The sequence below is a fragment of the Ixodes scapularis genome, unplaced genomic scaffold (genome assembly GCF_016920785.2).
Source record: "Ixodes scapularis isolate PalLabHiFi unplaced genomic scaffold, ASM1692078v2 PGA_scaffold9__187_contigs__length_104089568, whole genome shotgun sequence".
Classification (NCBI taxonomy): domain Eukaryota; kingdom Metazoa; phylum Arthropoda; class Arachnida; order Ixodida; family Ixodidae; genus Ixodes; species Ixodes scapularis.
This window is the reverse complement of record NW_024609884.1, coordinates 72,043,674-72,059,635: the sequence shown is the minus strand read 5'-3', so window position 1 is coordinate 72,059,635 and position 15,962 is coordinate 72,043,674. Positions and strand designations below refer to the sequence as shown.

The window sequence follows — 15,962 nt, the reverse complement described above, 5'->3', positions numbered from 1 at the left end:
TTATTTTTTGCTTGTTTTTGTAATTATAATTTGCCTATAACTTTTCAGTGCGTTCAGATTCGGTGCAAATTAAAAAGTAGTAAAAAAGTCGTTGCAGGGCCCCTTTAACATTCTTTAATGTGTTTTGGTGATGCACTCGTAGCCACCTTGTTGTGAAAGATGAAGGAATGTGTGTGGCTAGACGAGTTGAAAGACTTGCGGTTGCATCATCATGTTATTCTAGAGTTTATTCCTGACCAGTCGCAAGCTTTTGTAACTCGCAGTGCACAGTTGGCAGTCCGGTGACTGCGGGCCCACCGATTGTCACTGTGCTCGCAAGTCCTCTGACTGCCAAACTCGCTAGTAGGTTGCAGACAGCACGCGAGGCAGGTAGGCTTCATATCTGGAAGTGGTTTTGCGAAAGCAGTGTCCCTTTTTGTTTGCTTGGATGGTGCTAGCACATTATCTGTAGAGACTGCATATGTAAAAGCCAAATTTGATTATATCGCAATTTTCTCCGGGCTATTTTTAAGTTCTGCCACAGATTCTAACATTTTGCACGCACACAAATAAAGTACTTACTTTAATATCTGTTGCACAAAATTAATTTTAATTTATTGTTCAGTAAGTTGTATTCACGCTCGAATAATTTTCCACACCTTGTCGAACATGGTTACTATTGTGATCAATCCTTGGAAAACAATCGTTACACGTATTGACTTCAAAAATATTCTGATAATGTCACTTTGAATTGTACTCTGCACTCTGAATGCTGTAATTATTCAGCTGTTTAAGCCTGCCAGACAAGCACGCAAGGAGTTAATTTTAGCTTTTTTCCGTGTCTATGAGTAAAGCCTCCACACAAATAAAGCCGTATTCAAAAAGCGATAGCTGCACACTTTTCATTAATAGCAATGTTGACTATCTGTAGTGTATCAGGCTCACTTCTAAATCTTTGCGTGAAACGGACCTCACCATGCCGAAAGGGCAGTCGCAGTCCTGACTATAAGTCAGCGCAGGCTGACTTATAGTCAGGACAGCATGACAGAACAAGACAAATACAGTTTCTTCACTAATTCGGGTTATCAAACCACCCTCCGTATGATTTTACACAACCAAATGCAAATCTATTGGGATTAGTATTGCAACATTTAAATGTGCACAGTCTGGCTTGATCGATGCGGTAACCTTAAAGGTGGTGTTTGGGGCTAGTTGCCTTTCCGTGCGACAGATGGTGCTCTCCTATTTAAAGGGTCTGGCCCTGGTGGTCTAATTCCTAACCCTACAGTTGGACACAGCACGTCTCTGGTCTAACATGTGCAAGCTTCATTAATGCATTCAGCGCTTGCTCATCTTTAAAACTGCTCTTCACTTCAATTTAATTATTCACTCAGCTTGTATTTCTCTAAGACGTTCTGTTATGACATATTGGGTGAAGTCTACTATTCGGCTTATTTTAGCCGATTTCGGTAGTTTTCAGAGTACAGCCAGACCCTAAAAATTAGAAGTCCTGCAAAAGGTGTTTGTTAAATGAGTGTATGTATAAATCGATGGTAAGGTACAAAAGAGAGTTCCCGTATGTTTTTCTAGTCTTCTTAGACATATTTTATTACCAAGTAAACTTAATGAGACAGTTGAAATTGTGGTAAAATACCAAACAAGCGCCCACTGAAATATGGGGCTCTGTACACAGCCGTAGAAGTCATAACCTTCATGCTCATAAAAATATGTTGGTTCAGATTAATGTTCGCAACATTATAAAGCAGTGGTTCTCAACCATTGATGTTTCGCAGACCCCTTGTGGATAGGCGGAGATGATGGAGGACCCTGTTTATGGGGAGGGGAAGGGAAAGGTATAGGTTAATTATGATAATGACTTAATAAATGGATATAAATAAGGGATAGTGTGAAGTAGACCTCTCTTAATCACATACATACACATGGCACGAAAATTAAAACTTCTCTTCTCAATCTAAAAAAAAATAAGGTCCGCGAGGACCCCCATTTGAGAACCACTGTTATAGAGAAAAGGGGCAAATAGAGGTAGCTGCTTGAGTTGACTGAGACAAGAGTGGAAATGAAGCAACAGGATAGAGATGAATAAGAAAAACCACTAAGAACCCGGAGATGGCCTCTTTTGGATTGGTGTGAATAATGATTCTAGTGTTATTTTGATAAGAAAATTTTGCTTGGGATTCCATTATGATGCACTAAGCAATATCAGTAGCTAGTTTTGGTTCAGTGGCTCATTTCAGGAAGTTCAGCAGCCGGCTTCCAAAGATAATTTTTCATGCGTTTCAAGGTTATTCAGCTATGTGCAGTGATGTGATTGCTGCGCCAATTGCGCCAAACTGCGCCAAGGGGCTCACCCTGCTACATCCTGCTACATTTTGCCAAAATACAGGTAATCTGCGCCAAGCCTGCGCCGAAGGAGCAATTTCGGTCGCCTTTCAAAACCGAAACTAAACTGAGAACCGTAATTGCGCATGCGTCAGCTAAGTGGCATAAGCGGCCGCCCGACACAAAGTACCCTGCATCAATCGTCCATCCGGTCTTGCATATTTTTTCCCGCCGTCTTAACCTCCTTGCCGCCGTCTCTCGTTTCGTGCCCTCATGCCCAACGTTGCTCCTGCCCTCGTCCCTCGTCGTCTGGAAAATCTCGTCTCGCGTCTTTTTTTAATTTTTTTGATCGATAGACGCGGGCGCGGGCGGGTGCCGCGACGCTAGTGTGCCGGGTGCCAGCAATGCCGTCATGCTGTGAAACAAAACCATGTTTTTGGGCGACGAGAGTTACTTTGTGAGCTGAAGCGCTGGCGCGACCACAGTCACCGTGGTCGCGCGACGTCGAGTGCTGCCGTCCCCACGTCGCTGCAGATATGGCGCTTTCTAAACTTGTTCTTCGACATTCCTAGCCTTCTTTAAATCATACTCTACTACAAAAAGCCCTCTAACTCAAAGACTGCTTGTCGAAATACTGATTACCTAGGTTCCTCTCGGTGGACTTCCATCCAAGAGGGAGCCCGGTACGTGAAAAATTTGCCGCGAAAGAAAGTTGGTGAAGAGAAGTGAGCTAAAGCAAAGAAGGCAATGTCTGCACGTTGAACCCGCACAGCGCGCTTATTTGCCTCGAGTTTGGTCGTTGCACAAAAGCGCTCCAAAAACGTTTTGACCCTGGCTCGCGATGTCATGCATCGATGCACTTAGGTTATTTTTTTCTGTGTGTTTAGCTTGTACATCGCCTGCCGCCCTGGCAAGCACAGGCCGCTCGACTGCTTTTTTGTTTGTATGCTGGACAGTTACACTTTGCACTTTATTTTGGGAACCAGTTGGCGACGGAGGAGAGTGGCATTGTTTCGGTTTCGATTGAACAGCCATTGTCTCCGCTCGCACTACGAAGCTTGTGCTACTTCAAGCCTGCTGAAGTTGCCCTCACGTGCATGTGAACATGACTGCATGGCAAAGGCGCCAGCCAGGACGCTTGCCATTCATTGTTTTGCGTTTGCTTACTTTGGACGAAAATCTGGCACGTCGGGAACCAGTTAAAACGGTGACAAGTGTTCTTTTCGGAATGGCTCGGCAACGCCTATAACACTGTACACTTGTGGGATGTCTCAGCAGTAAAACACAAACAGCGAGTTCTGTCACAATATATCACAAAGTTGCCTTCGTTTGTCCAACAATTAAAACAAATACTTAATTTTTCTAAGAATATCTGCTCCAAAAGCCACTTTTGCTGCTCCGAAACACTGTTTAGGCTGCTCCAAAAGCCTCCTTTGCTGCCCCAAAACACTGTTCTGGCTGCTCCAAAGGCCACTTTTGCTGCTCCAAAACACTGTTTTGGCTGCTACAAAAGGTGCTCCAAAATGGCTTAGGCCAATCACATCACTGTATGTGTGAAGTTGCTTGTGTGTCGATTCCTATCTTAAATGTACCATATTGGGCCATTCTCTCGTGCTGTCTTACAAGCATCGCTCATTGTAATGAAGCAAACACGCTGTTTTATTGTACTGCTTTTCGAATTGTTAATTTAGCAGGAATAATAAAGTTGTATTGTTCTCTTCAGAAGAGAAACTCATTACCCTATTTGAGTGGATGGTGCATGAGATATGGTTTATGCATAACTTTCAATTGCTCTTTTGGGGTTTGGGCGTAATTATCATTCCACAAATAGCTGCGTTTTCCCCCCCTTTTTTAAAAAAATATTGCTTTGCGCATTTTCAGCCATTTGGTAGTGATATACATTTTTACCTTCTTGAATCAGCTAGATGCAACAAGAAGTAATTGTAATTGTGACCAAAGATGCTGCTAATAATCAAATGCTTGACCGAATAAACTAATAACACATAGATTGAGTAATTGAACTTGGTTTTTAACCCTGGAGGGTGTGTCCAAATGTCAGCACTGTGGTTTCAATGAAATGAAAATTTGTGTTACGCATCAAAATCATGCCTGCTTGGTGGTGTTCTCGACAGCAAATTTTATGCGTTCAAGCAGAGCACAACCGTTTGCATGCTTGTCTTTGTACGTTCAACCTTCTTGACAGTATTAATGGATGATTGTTATGTGCAGGTGAGCGACGACGAAAGGCGTCTTCCCGCAAGTGCACCCGCGAAGAGGAACTTGGCAAGAAAAGTCCCCCGAGGGCAGAGACTGCCCCCTTAGCTGCGCCCCAAGAGCAGCAGCCTGCAGTCGGCGCGGAGGAGCCCAGGCGGGGCAGCGACGAATGTCCCCTGAGTAGCCCGCAGCGCAGCCCCCAAGAGGCGAGCGAGCGTTCCGATGACGGTGGCCGGGAAGGCCCCCCACGGCCCCCCGCTGGCACGCCGCCGACGATGCGCAGTAGTGCGGGTCCCGTAAGTGCCAAGCCAAGTACCCGTGCGGAGGACGTGCGCGTGTACCGCGACCCGAGCTTGGTGAGCAGCGTAAGCCACTTGGACTCGGTGCAGCACTCTCGCCTGATGCAGCAGCAGCCGCCGCCGGGCCTGTACCCGCCCCGGGGCGGAGGGGCAGAGGGTGCGCGGCCGGGGCAGCCCGGCAGCCACCTCATGGCGTACGGGCTGCAGTCGGGCTCGCCCGTGGTGACACCGCCCCACGTGGACCCCATGAGTAACCCCCTGGCCTACCAGCAGCTGCTCATGTCGGCCGCCAGCAGTCAGGGCCAGTACCTGGACGTGCTGTGGAGCCAGAAGATGGCAGCCATGCCCCCGTCCAACAGCCAGGCCTGGGCCATGGCCCAGTTTCAGGAGGACTTCCGCCTCAACCGGGAGAGGCATTCCATCATGGAGAGGTAGGTGTGCTCCGAGCAAGGGCTTACTTCACAGGGGCTCCTTCTGCAGCCACTCATGTTCAGTCCCAGGATAAAGTTTTGCTGTTTTCTTCATCCAAATACATGTTTTTTCAACAAATTCCCAAAAGGCCACACACAAATGAACGCTGTGCGTTCCTTGCCTCCGCAGCATCAACCATGTGACACCAAAAAAGCAGTGAGAGAGGGGGTAGCCCAGCTGCTTGCCTGCTTGTCACCCATAGCCTCCAAGCTGCCCCTACCCCCGTTCCTCCCTCCCTCGTCTGCTAGAGCCGGTTCTGTACAGGCCGTTGCTGGTAGTCCTTTTGTGCCGCAGACAGCACTGGGTGCTTTGCAAAATGTTTATTGTGGTCACTTGTGCCTGACTTTCATGCCATGCATGTTCTAAAGAAGGCCCCCTCTTTTGTGCAAACTTAAACTTGATCTGTTTCGGAATGTAGGAATTCATGGAATTCTATTCCTCTTCACATGTTTTTGACGGGTAATGTAAAACTTTTCTTTTGTCCCCAAGTTCGTATCTAAAAAGCGCTGTGAATCTACTGAGCATATCGAATTGTGTTACTTTTACAAAGTTATTTTCTGGGAAGGCACCTGAACTAGCAGTTAGTTTCTTATTTATTGGTGTACCAGCTGAAGGCTAGCTATTCTGCGATTCTGCCTCTGAGCTCTTTTTTAGAGTGCAGCTCTTAGGCGCCCGTTTCCTGGCTTGAGGAATTCGTCAGTCTGGTTTAAAGAGGGGCAAAAAAACTTGACGTCTGAATACACCCTCCTGCAAATGCGGGCAACTAGCGCGCTCAATATCTTAACTCATTATCTTTTATTTTTACCTTTTCAATTTGTCTTCTTTTTACTCGAATAAATAAACCCAAATATTTTTAATTTCGGAAACGTCTTGCTATAAGTGCCAATGAAGTCGCAGGTTTACCCTGGTCAGCCGGGCATACAACTGTCGTGAATAGCAGTGTAACAAGCTTGGTGGCTTAAACATTTCCACTTCATCGTGAATATAGATATAAAGATTCACACCCTTGTACTTAATTTTCTGCTGCTTTCTGTTAAAAAGAATGTAGTGCAGTGATTAGAAGTGTTTATCCCACTTTTGGGGATAAAGTTAAGTTGTCATTTTCAAAGGGAGGATTATTGGTTTAATTTTTAAAAAGGACGAGCAACCCGGGTATTGTTTTATTCAATAGTATACTCAAACTTGAGCCCAATACCCAAATAGAGCACAAAAAAATATATCTAATCCCGAGAGATGCCCCACCCCCGAAAGATAGCTCCCCCCCCCCTATTTTTGACACGATTTGCTATTTCTTTAAAAACACCGAAAGATAGCTCACTTACAGTAATTGCAGGGCCCTCGACAATGGTGACCTCAGCAGAAATGGTGTTACTTAGCCATGGCAGGAGTTAAGCGAAAATTGCTGACTGGGGAGGTTCCATCGCCCCTCCCCGCGATTACAAGTTTCGCAGGTCACAAAATCTAAAACTAACATTTTTTCAGCTCTTGGTGCTCGCACACCGAAAGTTAGCGCACTCCTTGTTTTCAACCGATTTGCTTTCAATTATAGGTGGGCCATCTCTTGGGATATCACGGCAGTCATAAAATACACTGAATCAAAAGATAATCTCGTCTGTGTCATTGTGCAAAAATGCCGGCATGGAAGGTACACTTTGCAGCGCTGTAACTTTGAAGGAAACAAAATGATGCAACATGTTTCTCATGAATATACTCAAGACTATAATCAAGAACTATCACAAAAAAAAAAAAAAATTCAGAAAAATTGAAGAGGATTTTTTTTTTATCCCCTTGAAATTTCTCCATTTTGTAATTTAGAAGAAGTTTTTAGTGACATAAAAAATTTAAATTTAAAGATAAAGCAATTATTTATATAAACAATTTTTGAATAACAATATATGACAAAGTTCGATGTTGTAGCTATTAAATGTTTGTAGATAACAGCTCAGAAATCTGGTGACAAAACGTGAAGGGAGCCATGTTTTCACATATTTGATGCGAAATATATGACCTCTGCAATGCTGTACATATATCGCTCAGTAGTTCCCATGATCTACTATAGGTGCAAAATATTAAAGTTCTGATATTTGTAGTTTGCGTAGTAGGTGTCACCAAACATGACATAAACGAAAACTTCAAAAATCAAATATGCTGTTCTGGCACACACAAAATTTATTCTCTTTAAATATTATGTATTCTGGAAATCTTTTGATTACGTTCCCTATAGATGTTGAGAAGTAACATATAAAAAAAAATTAACAAAAAATATGTCCGGACTCGCGTGCTTGATCTTATCTGAACAGAGCCTAAAGCGGCTTACGAATCAGCCAGGGTGGCTTTCTTCATTTGCATGGCTTCAATCGGTGGCACGTGTCGAGTGCATTGCTTTGTGAGCGGAGATTTTTGTAGTCGGTAAATTTGACCTGTGTTTAAATGGGCTTTGGTTTCCCCTCCAGGGAGCGGAGAGAGGAGGAGGAGAAGCGGGAGAAAAGCGAGTTACTGGAGCGCGAGAAGGCTGAAAAAGAGCGGCAGGAGCGACACAAGAAGGAAGAGCAGGAACGTGTCCAGCGAGAAGCCGTGCAGCAGCACTTTGAGGAGTCCCTGCGTTTGGCTAGTCAAAAGGTGAGCCTTCCCTCGGGGGGTGCACCCCTTTCAAGGGGAGGGGGGAGCACAGCAGGACATCTTGACTCTGTTGCTCGAGAAGGGACTTTAAGTGCCAAGTGTGAACGAGGTCCTTGTTGGTTTCGGCACTCACGGTTCTTTGACTGTGTACCCACTAGGTCTGTCTAGTAATTCTCTCAATTTGGGCAAAAGGTAGCGTGACAGGCATTTTGGCAAGGTGTGCTCTCGGCTTGGGTGACTGAGTGTTGTTGTTTTATGCCTTCCAGACATATGGCAGAATGATGTCTGTGGCTCAAAATCCGCATCAAAACCTTCTAGATTCTCCCAAGACAGGTTGCATCGTACGTGATATTATCTATCTCCTCTTGCCCCAGTGAACAATCAGTTTGACCGAGAAAGTAGCGGAACCCCGGTGAATGTGCGCTGTTTCGGCTGTTTTGGTGGTAATGTTAGGACCAGTGGAGGTGAGGATGCTGCTGGGGCTGTAACCTCTGTGTCTTTTCTCTGGTGCTCTTTCAGAGGGCAGGCTGGAGCCCCATTGCCAGCTTACCCTATTCCAAGGCTGCTGTCAACACTTCGAGCAGCTCAGTCATCACCCAGTCTGAAAAGCAGCGGGAAAAACAGGAGCTGGATCATCATCATGAAAAGTAACTACACTTACTTGTGGCTCATTAGAACCGTCCAAGTCGGGATGATTTCCATTGGCGTCTGTGCAGCCTTAATATCTGGATAGGAGTGTTGCTGGCATAGTCTAATAAAGGGGCCTTTTTGTCTGCAGGTATTCCGTGGAAGCCCGCATGAGACAGGCGACGGACCAGGAGAGGTGGATGTCAATGGTTCAGCAGCAGCAGCAAAGGTTGGACCTGCAAGGGCAGGTCCCAGCCCATCATCGGTTGTCGCATGCTGAGGTGAGGAAACACCGAAGCGGGGGCAGCAGACGTTTTCCAAAAATCCCAAAAGACTTCTCGTTAAGGGGTATTGTGGGGCTGTAACGATGTACGCTTATGCCGACTCTAACGCTTCACATCTCCTGGAAGCGGCACAATTCATTTCCTCTTACTATCAGGAGCTCAGAATGCACAAAATAAAATAAAGCATGCAGAAAAGGGAGCCATCAAATACAGTGGAATCTCGTTAATTTGAGCCCGAGGTGGACAAAACTTTTTTTCAATAATGCAGAGTTTGAATTACTGGGAGTTCCTATACAGTCGCTGTCCGATTTTTCGGACGTTTTTACCGAACTGTCACAGTTAATGTATAACATTTACAAATTTCGGACACCATAAAGCCCATCGCTCGATATTTGACGTAATTTGCGATATTGCCTTAGTTCACACCCACAAAACAGCCGCCGCGAGCTTAGTCGCCGACATTTTGGTTGTTTTGATTTTGCCATGTAGCCTCGATACCACATCCTATGCAATAAACAAGCGGGATTGAGGCTAGAGAACAGTTCCGCTGTAGCCAACGTGGCCGCCGTCTGCCCATTATGGTTCTTCTAGTTGTTCTTGTGGTCCGCGTTTTTTTTTTTTTCGGTTGTGACCGCGAGAAGAGCGGCCGTTTGCTGTTCTTGTGGTCTTTGAGTGCGAAGGTTTTTCGCAGATAGGCTTAGTATTGAAGCAAGCTTAATGGACTAAACATTGTCTCCAAATGGCACCAACTTCAACTTCGCTGTTTGGGCCAATGAAGTCGCCGACAAAGCGCAGCACCATGATCAAACAGATAAACAAACAAGTGAAAAGTGGACAATACAAAACGGGAGTTGCACGAGAACTTAAAGGGAAGCTACGGAGCTTCTTGGAAAAAATGAGTTAGAAGTGAATTCTAGTGTATTTTTACCCCGTGAACCCGAATACCCAAACCATTTGCTGCGTAAGTATTGTTAAACGCGAGAAAAACGCGAAAGACAGTCGCTGTCCATGACGTCATCGACGGCTCTTTTGGCTGCCCAAGGCTAGGGGGGCGGGGCTTCAGCCCTTTTTTGAAATTGCTCTTGTGGCTCTCCGGCGCGTCGCATTGAAATATAATTTTGATATCTGTTATTCTAAAGGCCAAATGAACGCAATTCAAGCATTTTTTCTCAAATGTAGAAGTGCCCCATCTTCCCTTTAAACTTGACATCAAGCAAGTAGAAAGTTGCCAATATGCATGGAAATCTGATAATTTGGTTGAAATAGATTTTTCGGACCACTTGATTGCAGTGTAGACCGCACATAACGTATGTCGCGGGAGTCACGAAAATCCGCACTATAACCAAAACACCAATTTTTCGGGCCAAAATACATGCCATGAGACAACTTACCTTTGTAAAACAATTTATTTTATGTTAGATGAAAAATAAAGCTTAGTTAGTGGAAAGTCTTTATTTCACCAGACTAGTACACTTGTCTCTCAAGAGTGTCACACATTTTGAAAGAAATGAGCGACTTTTGTCTGGCGCAGCCTTTTAACGGCGTCGCGGGTTGCGGACGGACGTTGCGAGCATTCAGGATTGCTAACCCTAATCACTTTTCTCCGGTGATGAAAACGCGTGAAAATTCATATCCTTTATACAGTACGCGCCAGTAATACCTTCAACTTGAGCACTGGCATGAAATGCTCCAAATAAGAAATCCGGGCGATGTTCGAAAACACAAATGCTTAAAAAGCACTACTGTAGTCGAAGTAAACAAACACGACGACACGGGCGTTTCTGCCGTCTTGAGAGTGCTGCCACGACATCGCCGCACGAGTCGGTGGATCTTCCCTTCTAGTACGTGCTGGGTTATCATAGCGACACACAACGAAAATTCACAGTCAAGGATAGCGCTTTTACGCGGAACGATGAGCTTCCACCACGCCGTCTACGTCGACCATCACAACCGACGCCATGTTCGCGGATAGAAGCCGGCCCGCGACCGGCATGCTACGCGTGCGAACACTTCTCAGCGGAGGGACGCACGCACGTGAGCGACACGTGCGTGCTTCCCTTCGTCGCTTTGGCAACTGAAGCCTCTCTTTTTGCTTCTCCCCACTTTCTGGCGCTTCTTCGAGCAACCTCCTTGCCCCTCAAGTGCCGCTTGCGGCTAGCGCCGTTATCTAGTGTCGCACAGGGAAGCGTGCTCGCTGGGCCGATCGGTCGGCGCGGTCGGCGGGCTGTTCCAGAAATCGCACTATAACCGGTATTTCCCTTCGCGTGCCTGCATTTTAAGCGGTATGTAATTACATGGAGTTCTATGGGAGGCAAATCGGTGGTTTAAAAAAGCCGCGTTATACCCGGTCCTGCACTATAAGCGGTTACGTTGTAAGTGGTCTATACTGTATTCAGACGATTTCGGGGTCCCCTCAGAGTCCATAAAATCGGTCGGCGACTCTACTCCGTGTCACTAGTTGTGTGCAGGGGAGGTGAAGGCAATGCCATGCGAAGAGAGAAAGGGTGAGCACTAGGAAGGCGGGATGAGAGAGGAGGGGGAGGGGAGAAAGGGAGAGCACTAGGAATGTTAGAGAGGAGAGGAGGTTTCTTCCTCCCCAACCTTTTTAGTGCTTGCCCTTTCTCTCCTCGCCTGGTGCTGTACTGCAACGCTACTAGTGACACTGAGTGTAGAAACACACAAGACGGGACCTGCATGTTAGTTTGAATTATCCACGAGTGTGAATTAAGAGAGTGTGTATTAACGAGATTCCACTGTACTTCGTTTTGCTCTCCTACTACCTTCTGTGTGTATTGCAATCACAAAATGTTAAACCATCGTCAACTTCGTCTCGAGTTTCTCGATAATATCTGGTGCCATATATTGGAACATCGCAATGCGTCAAGCAGACTGGGGGCGCCACATATTTCGTATATCGGGTGGAGGGTGACTGGCACCCTTGATCGTTGCAGCAGCCAAAGCTGGAGATCCTTGCCCGCTCTTCGCCAAAGACCAACCATATGCTGGCTGGCTCAAACTTGCCATCCAAGGTGGGCAGCCCTGCCGTGCCGTCAACTTGTTCGGTCACTGTGGCCAGCTCGAAGGGTGAACCCAGCTTCAACCTCTACGGCTACCAGCCTTCACAGCCCATGTACATAACCCAAGCCCAGCTCAAAGCGCGAGAGGAATCCAAGTCACATCATAGGTAACTGTCTTTTGGGACCTTTACGAGTGCCCTCTTTCTGACACCTTGGTTGCTTACTTTCAGTCAATCCAGTGGGAACCGCCAGCCCCTTGTTTCCTCCCCCTTGCCAAGGATGGAGAAGGACGTGCGCTACGACCGTTCCTCCACGCCAGGTGGGCAGAGGGGAAGTCCCAAGCCCCCCGTCAAGGACCGGATCAGTCCGGCCATGTCAACCCCAGGGACTTTTCGGCCGTACGAGTACAACTCAGCAGGCCCCGCCCCCGCGCACCAGGGCTCCCTGTCGAGGAGTTCATCCAGTTTTCCCCAAGAAGAACCCCAGAACCTGGTCAAGTGCTCGCGATCCAGGCAGGACTCTCCTCTCAGCACCCCGTCACCTGGTTCGGCTAGCAGTTATGGCAGCCAGTCAACAAAATCATCTCAACCTTACACCAACCAGTTAATTCTGCAGGGCCTGGTGCCGAACCCCATCTACACGCCCCAGACAACGCAGGCTTCGAAGCTGCTTCCCCCCGGCATGTCACCTGGGCCCAGCCAACCTCAGGGTTCAGTGCAGTACCTGAGAAGTATCCAAGGCATTACGACCGGCACGCCAGTGTGTCGGCCGGCACAGCATCCGGACCCCAAGCTGGCGTTCAGCTCGTCCCTGCAGAGCCCATACCGGCCTCTGCCCCAGTCGCGCTCGCCCTCGACACACCTCACGGCCAGTTCCACGCCTCCGCGACTGACTCCTCCCTCGCCGCAGCCGCTCAACCTCCAGCAGGGGGGCCTGTCTCCTAGTGGGGTCAGGCGGAAGAGCAGCAAGGAGGCCCAAGTCCTCAAGCTTCCCAAGACGGAGGGAAGCCCTTCACCCATTCCGTGTTCAGTGCCTGGCCTGATTTCGACGCCGCCAGCTGGTACGGTTGCTCCAGAAGGCACAGCTCCCTTGATTACAAGTGCAGCGACAACTCCTGTTTTATTAATGGCAACAAAGACTCCTACCCAGCAAGACACCTTCCGGCCGTTTGCCGCTGCACAGCAACAACAGCAGCAGCAGCAGCAGCAGCAGCAACTACCGCAGCCATCATCACAGCCTCAGCAACAATCTGCTCAGCAACAACAGCAACCTTTGCAGCAGTCGACGAGTCAGGATAGCTATCAGACATTCTACAAAAAGGGGAGGACTAAGGCGAGGCCTCCCAATGCTCCTTCTCCTGCTTCGGGCGAAGACAGCAAACCTGGAAGCCTTGGTGGCTCCTCCTCCATAGTCCACGAGTCCGACTCTGACACGCGTGTGACCCCAAGCCCAGCCCCTAGCACGTGCACCACTATCAGCAACAGTAGCAGCAACCATACGAAGCTAAAGAAGGCCTGGCTTCAGCGTCACTCTGAGATTGAAGACAAGAAGGCCCCGGAAGGAGAGGTACGCACAGAAACCAGCAGTGCTAACGTATCTCCTGTCAAACTGGAACCAGTGTCTGTTAAGGTCCCAGTGAATGGACATGACACAGAGGCAAGTGGCTCGGTTAGGGATGATTGCAGTTCTAGTTCAGCATCGGAGGCGGAGAAACCAGCTGTGAGTCGCAAGACGCGGGTCTCTCGTAAGCGGGGTGCCGCAGGGAGAGACAAGGCCGGACCGAAGCGGCAACGAGCAAATAGTGAGAGCAATAGCGATGCTGCACCAGAAGAGGCATCTCCGAAAAAGGAAGAAAAGCAGGAGACCATTTCACGTCGCCGGGGCAGGAGACCCAAGGGCACGAAGCAGGAACCTGCAGAGGAGGTGGCTGCAGTCCCTCGGAAAAAGCAAGGTCAGTATTTACTTTGCGATGGATGTTGTGGATTGAATGTGAAATGCTGGTCTTTGAGGTTTATAATTATTGGTCTCTCGCAGCACGATCGGCAGAGAAACCTACCATAGCCCAGCTGAAGAAGTCTGGAAAGCCTTTCCTACAGGATGGTTCCTGCTATGACGTGGCACCCAAGCTCCCCAAGTGTAGGGAGTGTAGAATGACACCTAATCAAAGAAATAAGAAGATGCCAAATATATTCTGCCGTTTCTACGCTTTCAGGAAGTATGTGTGTGTTTGAAACTTGCTCCAGACTGGGTGGTTAACCATTTTGTTTTTCTTGCAGACTACGTTACGGGAAGAATGGCACGGTGCTGAGTGGTGGTTTTTCGGAGCCAAGCGACGCATCCGAAGACGACCTGAAGTTGTGGTTGCCTCCGTTGGAACACACTCCCAAGGACTTGGACGTTACCACTGCTAAAATCATTTTGTCCCACGTGGGCGACCAGTTTTGTGATCTGGTGGAGCAAGAGCGCGAAGCGCAGTCTCTACACATGGGTGATGACAAGACTGTCTCGTGGAAGCGAGTAGTGCAGGGTGTGCGTGAAATGTGTGATGTTTGTGAAACAACTCTCTTCAACATTCATTGGGTATGCCACAAGTGTGGCTTTGTGGTGTGTATAGACTGTTACAAGGCTAAGAAGAATGGCACTTTGAAAGGTGAGTTGTCAGAATTGAGCGACTTGGGTCGGTGCTTGATGCTGCATTTCTTTTTCAGCTGAGGAGACGCCCCCGAAGGACAGGGATGAGTTTCAGTGGCTTTTGTGTGCCAACCGGCAGCCACACGAACAGGACAAACTTATGATGACCCAGATAATTGCGGGCAGTGCGCTCTGGGACGTCGGCCAGGACCTGCATCGGATCCGACATGAGTGGAACATTCCAGCCTACTGCGGCTGCGGCACGTGCAGCCTCGAAGACGACTGCAAGAAGAACCCCTCTTCCAACGGAGTCTGCAAGGTAAGGCGCCGTCGTTGAACTCCATTGGTGGGGGGGGCCTAACTGGTGTCCTGTTGCAGCAACTGATGAGTGCCGTCAGCAAATGCTTCTCTTCGGACAAGGAGGGCAGCACACTGAACGGAGAAACTGCTCGAACAGGCAAGCGCAAGAAAAACCCTGTGAACGGGGTGAACAACAGCTCGTCGGATGAAGTGGGCGGCAGCTACAGCTCGGACAGTGGAGGCTCTCCGCTCTCTGTGCTAGCAGACGTGGCCCTCAACTCGTCTGGCAAGATGGAGGGTGGCGGCAAGGGTGCTGAGGAAGAGGACGAGAAGGGTGACGATTTCTCAACGCTGCGCGAGCTGCTGATTCGTCCCACTGGCGGTAACAGCAAGAAGAGCAGCGTGGAGGAGGTGGTCACGACAGTGATAGCCCAGACTGTGGCTAAGAAGGAGGAGGAGCAACAGCTTTTGCACTTCTGCCGCCGGTTCCCCAATTCCCAGGCGGGTCGGGACGCCCTGCCTGTGCGTGTGTGCACGCTAGCCGAGAGTTCGCTGCTCTACCCCAAGGTTCCCCACTCGTGGCTCTGCAACGGCAAGCTGCTGGTGCTACACGAACCCCGCAACAAGAACAACTTGCTCGTCTTCCAAGAGCAGTGGAAGAGGGGCCAGGTCAGTGTACTCTGCATTCTTAATGCCACTGAAGCTCACTGGGTATAGGGCTATTTCAGGTCCAGATTTGATGCTTTTGGTGAGAGGTCGGGGCTCGTTGCTTGCTTGCCTGAACGAAATGCCTTGGGAAGACGAGTAAGCCTCCCTTGGCGGCTACATCCCTTTTCGGAACGCCACACCTGCTTTCTGAATTAATGCTAAACGTCTCGACTCATGAGCAAAGGCTTGTGTGTCCAATAGCTAGGATCCCGTGTTTTTAAAGTTTATTTTTCGTGAAATTAAGAGCGTGTTTTTCGGAGTTCATTTTTTGCCGAATATTTGGAGTTTATGGGAGTTTATTTTTGATTTGGTTCCCGATTCTCTGAAATTCGGAGTTTAATTTCGCAATGTATCTATTAAAATAAAAGAATAAATAATATCTGGGTGTAAACTAGGTATGCTAGATAAAAAAAATATATAAAACCCGCTTGTATGAATTAATATTTTTTCAGCTGGATTTGTCATTGGTGCCA

General features: G+C 48.0%; 1 protein-coding gene across 12 annotated transcripts in view; it reads left to right on the top strand.

Moving 5' to 3' along the window:
* LOC8053731 (lysine-specific demethylase 3A) overlaps nucleotides 1–15,962 on the top strand; it is a 335,808-nt gene that overhangs the window by 308,005 nt on the left and 11,841 nt on the right. For 3 of the 12 annotated variants that reach the window (XM_040503278.2, XM_040216829.3, XM_040216830.2), the window contains 11 exons: nucleotides 4,549–5,263; nucleotides 7,757–7,922; nucleotides 8,189–8,263; nucleotides 8,442–8,569; nucleotides 8,701–8,830; nucleotides 11,785–12,017; nucleotides 12,081–13,801; nucleotides 13,885–14,065; nucleotides 14,127–14,500; nucleotides 14,559–14,800; nucleotides 14,860–15,450. In XM_040503278.2, coding sequence (XP_040359212.1) covers nucleotides 4,549–5,263; nucleotides 7,757–7,922; nucleotides 8,189–8,263; nucleotides 8,442–8,569; nucleotides 8,701–8,830; nucleotides 11,785–12,017; nucleotides 12,081–13,801; nucleotides 13,885–14,065; nucleotides 14,127–14,500; nucleotides 14,559–14,800; nucleotides 14,860–15,450 — 4,556 coding nt within the window. The remainder of the gene's footprint in view (nucleotides 1–4,548; nucleotides 5,264–7,756; nucleotides 7,923–8,188; nucleotides 8,264–8,441; nucleotides 8,570–8,700; nucleotides 8,831–11,784; nucleotides 12,018–12,080; nucleotides 13,802–13,884; nucleotides 14,066–14,126; nucleotides 14,501–14,558; nucleotides 14,801–14,859; nucleotides 15,451–15,962) is intronic. The other 9 variants (XM_040503280.2, XM_040503284.2, XM_040216827.3 and 6 more) reach the window with 6 other exon arrangements.